The sequence below is a fragment of the Micromys minutus genome, assembly GCF_963924665.1.
Source record: "Micromys minutus genome assembly, chromosome: 1".
NCBI classification, from domain to species: domain Eukaryota; kingdom Metazoa; phylum Chordata; class Mammalia; order Rodentia; family Muridae; genus Micromys; species Micromys minutus.
The window spans coordinates 99,132,421-99,144,950 of record NC_137969.1 but is presented as its reverse complement, the minus strand read 5'-3'; the positions used below and the strand labels follow the sequence as shown (position 1 = coordinate 99,144,950).

At 44.6% G+C, this 12,530-nt stretch overlaps 1 protein-coding gene across 4 annotated transcripts in view; it reads right to left on the bottom strand.

Moving 5' to 3' along the window:
- Nucleotides 1-4,515, bottom strand: part of FAM193B (family with sequence similarity 193 member B) — a 32,554-nt gene extending 28,039 nt beyond the window's left edge. For 2 of the 4 annotated variants that reach the window (XM_080934014.1, XM_080934016.1), the window contains exon 1: nucleotides 4,240-4,515. In XM_080934014.1, the coding sequence (XP_080790140.1) occupies nucleotides 4,240-4,449 (210 nt within the window). In that variant the 5' untranslated portion in view covers nucleotides 4,450-4,515. Of the gene's footprint in view, nucleotides 1-3,183; nucleotides 4,027-4,239 lie in introns of those variants that run through there. The other 2 variants (XM_080934015.1, XM_080934019.1) reach the window with 1 other exon arrangement.
- Nucleotides 4,516-12,530: the final 8,015 nt, after the last annotated feature.

Genomic DNA, 12,530 nt, shown 5'->3' with positions numbered 1-12,530 from the left:
TGACATGTATGACTTGTTGGTCCCTAACATTAACCAAGTAAGCCTGGACTCACTGTCATTTTATAAAGCAGTAAACAAACCATGGAGGGATAAACACTCCCAAAAGCCAGTAAGAGGATGCAGGATTTGTTGTACCATATTAGCTCCCTAAGGACAAGAACCAGGTTTCATTCACTTCTCCTTTTGCAGCTAGTCCAGGGTCTGACATTAAGGGCTCCCTTAGTGTTGGTAGAACAAATGAATGCTAGGCAAGTGGACACTGGGTATGACGGTGTGTGTATGTCATACCTGCCTAAGTACCAGTGAGTCAGCACCATGAGGTATCCAACAGCCATGTACTGAGCAATAAAGATCACACATAGTATATACCCTTAAAGTGACTTAATTAAAATGGTCCCCACTCTAAAAATTTCTAGGTAAAGTAAAAGTGTTATGATTATAATCATCCATCTATTATTAGACATTAAGCTAATAACTCTAAGACATCTTAAGGAAACTAAAAACTTTAAACTCCTTATCATCAATATGTCATTGGCATTTTTGCAGAGTCCTTTCTGGCACAGAAAAAGAACTAGGTGGTTCCAGGCAGATGGCCCCTCAGATCATTTCCTCCCACTAGCCATGAAAGTAGCACAGGCATGAGCCAGCAGACGAAGGTCTGAGGACAGGAACTACCTTCATCTTCTGTGTACCTCAAACAAAGGCCCTGGTTAAAGATCATTTTGAAGCTTGCTGAGTGAATTAAACATAATGAAATGGTTTCAATAACGGTACTGACTGATCACCTTAGCCAGTTCCTCAAGGGAACAGATTTACTCTTAGCACTGGAAGAACCAGGTCTCTGGAGGCTCTTTACACTAAACTGGATTGTCGCAGGAGATTCTGTAGAGATGAGAGGGAAAGGATGACCTCATTGCCAAGCACCCCAGTTTCCTTAGCAAGCCTCCTGGGTTCTCAGCACACACACAGGCTGCAAGCTGAATGATTTGATCTAAAATCAGCTGGTAGTAATAGGTAAGGCTGGCTTTGACTACGCAACACAACTCCTGCCACCAAGAGACTCTGAATCCTAGGCTGCTTCACAGTCTCCTGTTGATGTGGCTCAAATAGGGAAAGAAGCGGGATCTGAGACACAAAGCAGGAGGAAAGATGGGGAGATAAACTCAAGTCTGTCAATTTGTTCCCAATGCCTCCGTGGACTGCTATGAGGTTGTGTGAGTTGACCCACCTCTGCCTTTCTACTATCTTTTGCTAGTAAAACAGTACCTGTTTAAGCTTTATCTTGAAGTAAAAGACGGTTGGAGAATTTGGGTGAATAGACCAGATTTAGTGGCTAGAACAACTTGAAAGGCCTTTTGGTATCCCAAATAATCTTAAGAGATTGTATCCAAAAGTGTCCAGGTTACACAAGCGAGCTAAGAGCTCCAGAGAGAACCACCAGGCTAGAGCAAGGTTACCTGCCTCTCAAGTGCTCAGGATGACTCTTACAGAACCATGGGGTCAGCATCAGCAAGACTTTAGGGTTCTAAGAGGAACAAGTGCAGGCATGAAACACTCTTTACTTCATTTTTTCCTATTGTTATTAAAATGAGTGATGGAGTCGAGGCTGGCCTGTAACTTGCTATGTAGTGCGGACTACCTTTGAATTCAAAGCTGTCCTCCTTCCTCAGCTTCCTGGGTGCTAAAATAGAATCACAGGCACAAACTACCACCCCTTGCTACACAGTTGCTTCGAAATACCAGCTCACATTAAGATTAAAAACAAAAATAAGACAGTGTATGAGTTTTGAATCTTAGAATAAGTCTGTGGGCTGAATGCGGTCTTATGTGCCACACATAGACTTGGTTCAGCAGGTTAACATTAACATTGAATTTCACCTTCCTTATCTATTCTATCCAGACAAAAGTGAGGGGGCAGGGTTACAAACCAAGATCCTCAAGAAAGATATGACACTGGACAGAGCAATGACCAACCTCTACTCCGACACCAGGTTTTGACCCAAGCACAAAAAGCTGTTTCTTGAATCTCATTTTTGTCCTCAGCAAAAAGTAGGGCCCATTCAGAGCTGATATTTCAGTTCCCTTGTGTGTGTAAGAGTGAATTTTTATTTGATTAGATTTTTTTTTTTTTTGCCTCATATTTATGAGTGGGAGTCATTTGTGTAAATGTTTAATTGCCCTGGGTTTCTGTTTCCCCATCTGAGAACAGGGTAATTGTAGTTATATCCTCTAGTTTGTTTACTAATATCTGTTAATCACTAGGACAGGGATCTGGCGACCAGTTAACAAGGCTCCTGCATTCTTCGGTTTATATGGAAAAGCAGACAAACAACTGTATTAGTGGTTAATGCATCAAATTAGTGCTAGATGCTAAGGAGAATACAGGGGAGGTGGAAAGGTTAGAAGTAAGGCATGCTAGTCACCTCGGCATGAACAAAAGAATGAATTCCTAGGCCAAGCAGTAGCATAGACAAGAATCTATAAAAATGTGGATCAGAGGAACTAATGAAAGCTCTAATTTTGGGGATACTTGTATTTCAATGAAAGTGAGTGGTTAAGACACCATGCAAACTTTCTGGGCTCTCTATGTGACAGGGGACCCAGAGATTGTATGTCTGAATGGGAAAGGAAGAGGACAACAGACAGCTAGCTCCATGGCTCTCTTCTAGATAACAACAATCTTGGTGGGGGTCAAAACAGATTAGAAGGGGAAGCAACATTTGGTTTGAACTCAAGACCCAGCAGGAGTCCAGCCCAACCTGTGACAGCCTAGGCTGCAAGGTGGGACGAACGACGTGCTTCTGACAGTCAAGCAGTGAGACCTTTACATTAATTAAAAATCCTTCCACGGTGATACAAGACAAAGGAGACCAGCATCAAAAGTGGGTTTCACTAAGCACAGGTTCTGGCCTGATTCAATCTCTCCTTCATTCACCTGGTTACTTCTCTGTAAAGACAAAGCCTGGGATAGGTATGGAGGAGTACAAAAATGGCATCCTCCTAGCCCCTGGTGTTTACAGTTCGGTGCTTGGGACAGACACATCAACAAGTTTCATCACAGAAGGAGAGGTGCCATTAGAGGGAAGCAAAGAGGGCTGTGGGCACAGAGGAGGTACTTGGTGTAACTGGGTAGGTCAGGGAAAGCTTTCCAGGAATGGTACCCCAAATGGCATCCCCACTCACATGCACAATTCCAGAGATTCTACTAGAAGGCTGTCAAGAGCCATGCCTTCAGGCTGCACCAGCCTCCCAGAGTCCCCTGCTGCCCGATGCAGTGTCTGCAGAGCCAAACGCATCTTCCGCCACGCCTCATCCTCATCCGGGCGCTGCATCCGACCCTCCAAGACTCCTGCAGGGGCCTGCCTTCCTCGGCAGGCTCAGCCAAAAAACCAACTCAAAACTCTTTTGTCAGAGCAAGCTTAGGGCAAGCCACCCAGCCCCAGGTGCCACAACCCTCCCTGAGCAACTGTGGCCCACGCCACCCCCGCCTCTCCTGTTTTCTCTTTTGCTCAAAAGAAAGTGACCTTCCAGGTGGCAAGCTGGAAGCTTTCGAGAATCCTCCCGAATACTCTTACTCTCGCAGGATTCACCCACCTAGTGGATTGGCGGGGGTGGGAGTAGGGGTGCCTTATGGGACAGGAGGTAGGAGAACAAGGGTTTCCTCTTTAGTGGAGTTGTTTTAACAGTCTTTGGGGCCCCCTGACCCTCTACTCCAACTGTTCTGCTGGGTAGGGAAAGGAGGGAGGTCCCAAAAGGCAGATGCAGAGGTACAGCTGTTGAGGGTAGTGGCTGTAGACGGTGCAGGGGTAGGAATGAAGCTGCTGGGGGCGGGGAGGGGGCGCACAGAGGCGGTAGCCTTGCCGGTTCCGGCGCCCTGAAATGATGATCTTTTACGGGCCAGGGGTTCAGGTGGCTCCAAAGGGAAGTGGAGGGCAGAGAACTAAGCGGTGGTCTCAGGATCTGAGCCAATTTCAGAGAGCATAAATGGTCAGAACATTTTGCTCCGGAGTAGGGGTTTAACGGGTAGCTTTAGGAGGGGCGCAAGAGGGTTGGCTGAGCTTTGGCTTTGGAGGGGGTACAGCTTCCATTCCCTAAAAAGGGGCTGAAAGCTTCTGCTCCGGACTTGGGATCTGACCCCAGACCCAGAGCATGGTCCATGCCCAATCCCGCCCCACTCCCGCTCCCACTCTGGGGAGGTGTAAGCAGCCAGGCAGTCGGAGTCGTCTTGCTCGATCCTACCTGAGGGCCTGGAGCCAGCTTGGGCTCGTCCTCCTCTCGGGGCCCGTGGCGATCCGGCTCCGCAGACACCTCCAAGGGCCCTGCACCCGCTCCCGCTTCCAGGCTTGGCGGCGGCTGCGGCTCGGGCGCCTGGGGCTTCTGCAGCCCCGCAGTCCGTGCCCGCTCCCGCCGGCCCGCGCCGCCGCTCGGCCTGCTCCGCCTCCGAGTCATGCTGCCTCTCGCGCCGCTCCCCCGCTGACTCCTCTCGCGCCTTCGCCGCCGCTGCCGCCGCTCCCCTCACAGGACAACAGCCAATATGGCGGCGCCCGGCGCCCCTCCCCGCCTGCTGCCAACAGGTCAGAGGGCACGCAGAGTCCGCGCCGCCGCAGTCGCCTCCGAAGCCGCTAGCGCCATTTTTAATAAGGCCACCTCCCCGTGCTTCACTGGAGACCAACCCCAGGGCCAGATCCTGTCCTAAGCACTAGTCCTAAAGGTTGCGACCTGCTGAAGTATCACGTTTGGCGCTGTAATAGGGGGCCTAGGAGCTTAAGTGTCCATTAAATGATGAGTGAATTACTGATTTTTGCTGCGATCTTTTCACACTCATCTCTTGGCTCCTCCCTACCCCACTTGGAGACAGGTACGAATTATTCCCATTTTGCAATGGACAAGCACTGGCTGCAAGCTGCCTACTGAAGATTCCTAGATATCATCCCACCACACCTGTAGTCAGCCTGAGGCGAAATACACCAAGGGAACAGGCAGGTCTTTACTTGTAATCTGACGTTCTCCGGGAGCCCCGCGTTCCGTTCTCAGAACTGCAGACCCAGACTCCGGTCCTTCTTGAGGCTAATGGGAAAAAGGGTCACTTAAATACGTAATATGATCAGCGTGACAAGGATGAAATAATTAAAGCACATATTGTGGCAATGTTTTTTAAAAACTGGTATGAGCACGGAAGCAAAATTAGAAATGTTTAACAGCTAAGCATTTAGTTGTTAAAATGTCATCTCCACCCATTTTCGTGGGGGAGAAATATACAAGCACATGGAACAAAAAATTTTTTTGTTATTGTTGTTGCTGTTGTTAAAGTTTCCAGTGCTGTCTTATGCCTTGTCGAGTGAAACTGAAACTTTTTGGTAGTGACACATGGAATTTATATTGATACCATCAACCAGAACAGAAGCTGGAACTTTGACTACCAAGAAGTAAATCAAATTTTAAAAATTATTCTGTTTATCTTATTGTCTCAATAGAGTGTGTGTGTGTGTGTGTGTGTGTGTGTGCGCGTGTGTGTGTGAGACTGGGTTAAACTTACTTGGCCTAACTCACTCCATCTTGAAGTCTGTCCTCCATTTTGCATGGTCCCAATGCCAAGAAAAACCACAAATGTTCTAAGACTAGAGTCTACCAATCAGGGAAAGGGTAGGAACATCTTGCCTTTCCTCCAAGAGCCTGAAACAGTTGCCAACCTTCTTTCCCTGGGATAGCCGAGGTCACCATGGAATAATCAGGAACCAGGACCTCTGGAAAGCCCCCTAACCACACCAATCATGATAAAGGTTGCCTAGACCCCCTCACCTTAATCTTTCCCTTCATACCTGTTTGTGGTTTTCTGCTTTAAAAGGTCTGTGAGCCACTTTTTGGGATCATAGCTTCAGCTCCCGAGCCTGACTGTGTCTCTAGTCCAGCTAGATCTGTTTCCCTTGATTAATAAAGGATGCTTTTGTTTGACTTTGGATTTTGGTGGTCTGTGCCTCATTATTTGTGTGATCTCAGACCCAGAATTTGTGTGTGTGTGTGTGTGTGTGTGTGTGTGTGTGTGTGTGTGGTTTCAGTGTGTGCATGTGGAAGTCAGAATCTTTGAGACTCAGTCCTTTTCTTCCATCACATTGATTCTAGGAACTAAACTTAGGTCATCAGGCTTGATAACTAGTGGTTTCACCCCTGAGCTACATCATCTAACCTATTTTTTTGTTTTGTTTTGTTTTTTTTTGAAACTGTCTCATTAATTAGCTACCATGATAGCCTCCAACTTGCATTGATCCTCTGGCTTCTCCTTCTTAAATGTTATGATTACAATTGGGTCCTACCATGTACAACCAAAAATCTAAACCTCATGGCAGATATTAGTGTCAATATCAGGTAATTAATTAAAAAACTCAAGTTATATTCTCATGTAACCATTATGTCTTTATTGAGGTCACGATAAGGTGGCTTTTTAAAAATGACAGAGCTGCCAGCAGTGGTGGCACACACCTTTAATCCTGGAACTTTGTAGGCAGAGGCAGGTGGATTTCTGAGTTTGAGGCCAGCCTGATCAACAGAGTGAGTTCCAGGATAACCTGAACTACATAGAAAAATTCTGTCTTGAAAAAACAAACAAACGAACAACAAAACAAACAAAAAAGGACAGAGCCACCAGTAGCAAGAAGCAAGGTGAGGGAGAAGATGGTCAGCATTTGACTTAGAGTTCAAGGCTAGGATGAGCCACATACTATACCCCTGATTTTTGACATACAATTTAAGATCAAACCTCAAAGTATGTATTCATCTATGTATTTAACTTTAATTAAATTCCCCTTTACTTACTGTATAAGCCTATTTCCAGACTCTAATTTTGTTATACTAGGCTGAGTAATCCCAAAAATCCTGGGCAGATCATGTATGAAGATTCCAAGAGCTGCTCGGCCATAGATTTTAAATTTTTTTATTAAACACATTTTTCTCATTCTTTCTATTCTCCCACCTTGCTTTTATTTCCTACATTTAAAATCAAAGGCCTGGATTTCTTTATTCCATGTATACTTAAGAACATTTAAACAATTACCATTATACCTTCCTTTAGCCTTAAAAAGAATTAAATCAAATTTTATTTGTCTCTATCCTTTGATTATTTGCTTGTAGGAAGCAGGCAGTATCTACCATCTGACTCTTTCTCTGCCTTGGAGCATCCTGCTTCTCCACAGCTAGGGCTCCCAGCACCTTAGCGCTCACAGAACTCTGTGAGGTAGCTAGAGACCTTTCAGAAGGGCCCAAGGAAAAAAATCCCCATTGGCCACTGTGTTTCTTTGTTCTGTTTTGTGGCTTGCATGAATTCACGAATAAAAAGACACATTCACATAGGGTTAATTTTTAATATGCCTAACTAGCTCAAGGGTTGGGCACTTCTAAACCTCCCTGAAGCTAGCACACACTCCCCTCCAGTATTCCTGAATTAACATTTGCTAAATCTATGCTTTTTTTCTCTGCTGCCCCAGACACAGTAAGGGGAGTGGCCGGTGTGGCTGTTTACCCTGATTCTTACATGCTGGTGGGCCTTTTAGTCTGATCTTTCTGCTTCCCTGTCATGATAATTCTGTCTGTCCTTCTCCCTCGGTCCCTTCCCACTGGATTTAGAAGTCCTGCCTTCATCTCTCTGCCCAGCTATTGGCTATACAGCAATTCTTTTTTACCAATCAAAGTCAGCTGTGGACCCTCGGTGTCTGGAAGCACGGCTTGTGGGAGCCAACTTAACACAAAGCATTAGAACTAATTCTCAACAGTAATTTTACCTGATAGTTTCAGTAACTGTTCTTGTACATAGTTTGCTAATCTAAAAGAAATATTCTCTTTTAGACTAAAAGGGGGCAGCAATGTTGAGGAATATTTTTGAGCACTGCGTATTTAAGGACTGATTTCTGTACCCAGAGATTCGAATGGAGTCCAGAATTGTTATTGCCATCTTTATGAAACATTTCCTCACTCAGCATTTTGTGAAACATTGTCCATTATTTTCTGATTTGTCCATAAAGAGCTGATCAGGGTAAAACTGGGCAGGAGAGTATAAGGCAGGACTTCAGTGTCCTTAGAAAGAGAATGTCTCAGTTGGCCACAGGAGAACTCAACATGAGGAATCAGATGAAGAAGGAAGTATTAGAGTGAGGTCAAGATGGCAGGGAATGTCATGTGGTAGGGAAGTTGAAGGAATAATGCCATTGTGTGCTGTGTATAAGCATTCACCTGTCAATAAAAAAAAAAAAGAAAGAAAGAAAGAAAAAAGAAAAAGAAAAGAAAAGAAAGAAAAGACTTTGGCCAGTGAGCTGAATTCAAAAGTAAGATGCCTAGAAGGGAGAGACAGAATTCTGGAAACGAGTCAGGCTTGTGAGAGTTTCACCCAAACTCTGAGGAAACAGACACATACATCTAAGAAGTAGGCAAACAACCATGTGTCTCTGAAATAGAATAAACTGGATTATTGAGATATGAGTGAGTCAGGGAACAGAGCCAAGATTATTGGCCTATATATAAGAAGTTTCAGAGTCATTGTTTCTGGGAACAAAGATTGAGAGGGGGAAAAAAAACTCTTAAGGATATATGGTGCTCTACATGGGTCATAAGTCAAGCTTAGAAAAGTTCTGGGTGAGAGGCACTGTAGTTATTTTTGGCACTAAATAAAGTACTTACATGGAATCTGAGACAGAAATCCAAATTTAAGAAAGTTTGGATGAGAAGAGAAACAAGCATGCTCTAGATACAGAGCAGTTTCTTAGTTCTGTTCCTTTAAGTGAGTGAGTGAGTGAGAGAGAGAGAGAGAGAGAGAGAGAGAGAGAGAGAGAGAGAGAGAGAAAGCCATAAGAGCAGCTGAGAAAAAACAGTTGCTTAGCAACACAGTTTCTCAGGAGGCCAGGTGTGGTTGCTGGCTGCAGAGAGAGAGAGAGAGAGAGAGAGAGAGAGAGAGAGAAAACAGCTGCAGGGGGGACACAGAGAGGCTCTTTTAAGAAAAAGCCCCTACTGTGGCTGGAGAGATGGATTAGTGGTTAAGAACACTGACCACACTTCCAACTTCCAGAGGTCCTGAGTTCAATTCCCAGCAACCACATGGCCCACAACCATCTGTAATGGGATCTGAAGCACTTTTCTGGTGTGTCTGAAAACAGATACATACATAAAACAAATTAACTAACTTAAAAAAAAAAGTCCCTGTGGTAGAAAAACAGTTCTTTAATGGATCTGGAAAGATGCATATCCTGGTTACACATAAACAGAGATCAGGCCAATGACAGTGCAAGGTCTGACCTAGACAGAAGCCAAATCACAGACCCAGAAGAAATATTGAACACAGCCAAAGTTTGAATCAAGTAAAATCTGTTAAGTGCTAAAGAGAAAAAACCCAGAATTACAGGAAATGACTGAGAAGTCCAGGCAATCATCGTTGGGTTAGGATAGATCACTATCTGCCCAGCTATAGCGCTCAGAAGTATCATATCATAGATACACCGTCTCCGTGTCATTGTTACAGGCAAAGGAGGGCATAGAAAAGTCCCCCGCTATTACACAGAACGTGCCTATTATCCTATGCAGGAAGCCCTTTGTGGCTTTGTACCACGGAGGGAAATGACAGAACATTCTGATAATTTTGTTCTGATAAGAACTCCAATTTTATGTTGTTAAAACAGATTAGCAGCTATGACTTCTAGAACATGTGATTCAGGTAGCCACCCTTTGCCATTCCGAGTGTTTCTGCTCAGCTGGAACCACACAGCTCTGAGATGGGACAGAATCCCAAAGGAAAGGCATCCTGAGACACAGGAGCTCAGGAACCACACCGCTGAGAGGAAGCCTCCCCAGCAGAGGCCTTGCAGCTCCCAGGGGAGGGAAATCCCCAGCTGAGCCTCAGCCCTGCTCCTTCTCTTCCTCTTCTCTTCTTTCCTCTTCTCTTCCTCCTCCTTCTCTTCATTGCTTCCCGCCTTCTTACAAGGAGAGAGCCACACACCAGGCAGAAAACCTCATAAAAGAGATTTATTGGCCAGTCCAGGGCATAGGAGAACAAATCCAGGGGTGGCTGCCCTCTGCTCCCAGGAGCAGGCCACAGGAAATTAAACAAAGGGTAGGGCTTATATAAGATGTCTTAAGGGGCGGAGCTTCTCAGAGCAGAGATTTCCAGATTGAAGATTGGTGGGATTTCAAGTCCTGAGCTTGGGGAGCTCAGGGATTGTTGGGACTTCCTGTTGGGGGATTGGTTGGATTCTTCTGATCAGGGATTGGTGAGGTTTTGTAGGAAGCTCAGGGATTTGGTGGGTTTTCCTGCTCAGAAATGATGGCTTTTTTTTTTCACCCGCTTTCCCCTTCATCACGTACGTTGGTAAGGGTGGGAAGTTCTTCCCAGACGCAGCTGGTTTTTGCTGAGGTGCCATCTCTGTGGAGCTGCTTGGGGAGGCTGGAGAGGAGGTGCTGTTGCCACTGGGGACAGCTCCCAGGGGACCGCTCCTGCAGCAGTGGTCCACCAAGGTTATAGGCTGAGGCAGGAAAGAAGGTGTCACCACCATGGACAGCTACACATGATGACAGTAGGCTGAGGCAGGAAAGGTTTTGCCACCATGGATAGCTCTTGGGGGCAGCTTCTGCTGAAGGTGATGAACCACCGTGGACAGCTCCAACAATGGCTATGTGCTGAGGGGATGCCCTTGTGCTGTCATTTTGACAGAAGCCACTCTTTCGACAGCTTCTGCAGGGGCATCTCACCTCAACTCTGGGCTGACGCAGGAAGGAGGAGTTGACCACTGCTTTGTCGGTTCTTTCAGAGTGCCAAGACCTCAGTGGATGCCTGATATCATGTACAATTTAAATCCCCTCCACCTGTATAAAATGTTACTTCCTGGAATAAACACTGTGGTAATGTATGTATATATATATATTAGTAAGAGGTTGGAAAGATGGCTCAGTAGTTAAGAGCACATTTAGCTTTTGCAGAGGACCTGAATTCCAGTCCCGTCACCCACATTGGATGCCTTACAACCACCTGTAACTCCAAGGGACTATGACACTCATGGTACATATACATAACACGCAGATGTAATTTAGGGGGGAATTAGGTAAGTGAACAAAACCAAAAGTACAATTATAATGACATACTGTAACAAAATCGCAAGCATTGCTGCTCCTGGGGCCATTCGGGATGGAATAAAGGTTATTTGAGCACAATTCTTTTAATACCATGACAGTCAATCAATAACTTAGATGGCAACTAAGTAACTAACAAGCTAGAGGTATGTTTGAAAGGCATGGTGTGTGTATGCACTAGAGGATGAAGAATAAGCCGTACAATTAGCGGGGCATGGTCCCACACACCTTGATCCCATCCCTCAGGAGACAGAGGCAGGTTGATTGCTGTGAGTTCCAGGATAGCCAGAGCAGCATAGAGAGACCCTGCCTAAAATAAATTAAATTAAAAATCAATAGATTAATAAATTCTACAAATAAATATGACTATTTATTCAGCGAATCATCTAGTGGTCTGAACTGTTGTATGTTGGGGGCTGGTCCAGTGACTTTATGTATTCAGATAATAAATACTGCCCTCTCTCAAGATCTGGTTGCCACAACTTTCAGATCCTTGTGTACACTAAGTGATGCTATACAATATTGTTCCACAATTTAAAGATATTGGTTAAATAAAATAGAGGTTATCAGGCTGGAGGGTGTAGCAGGAAATTATGAACATACGTTTTCAATAAAATAAGCACTTTTCAGATCAGTGGCTAAGATTTTGTTAATTTCTACCAAATACTTGCTACAAGCTCTTTTCCAGTCTTCATTGATTACCCATAAAGATATTAGTATAAAATACTAAGAGTTCTGCCAGGTCTGTTCCTGACCAATGATATAGGCTTAAAAAAAAAAAAGATTTAAAATGTATATGAGCACACTGTGTCTGTCTTCAGACACGCCAGAAGAGATCATCAGATCCCATTACAGGTGGTTGTGAGCCACCATGTGGTTACTGGGAATTGAACTCAGGACCTCTATAAGAGCAGTCAGTGCTCTTAACCCCTGAGCCATCTCTCCAGCCCCCTATTCTACCTTTTATGATTAAATCAGAAGCTTTTTAGATCTAAGTTTTTTTTTTTTTTGCTTTGAGTGTGAGAAAATTCATTCCATAGTAATATCTTTGTATAATGAGCCAAGTAGGAGAATGAGTTAAAGGCAAAATAGCAAAAAAATGCAATCAAATATTGTAGTGATTTTATGGGAGGTTTCTGCCCCACTCTAGCCCATGTATTTCCTTAATAAAGAACATAAAACGGGCTGGAGAGATGGCTCAGCGGTTAAGAGCACTGGCTGCTCTTCCAGAGGTCCTGAGTTCAATTCCCAGCAACCACATGGTGGTTCACACCATCTGTGATGGAATCCGATGCCCTCTGCTGGTGTGTCTGAAGATAGTGACAGTATACTTACATATAATAAATAAATAAATAAATCTTTAAAAAAAAGAACATAAAACATTATAACTTATTAATAAACTTGTTCTGGAAGTGTCAACTTGTCACAAA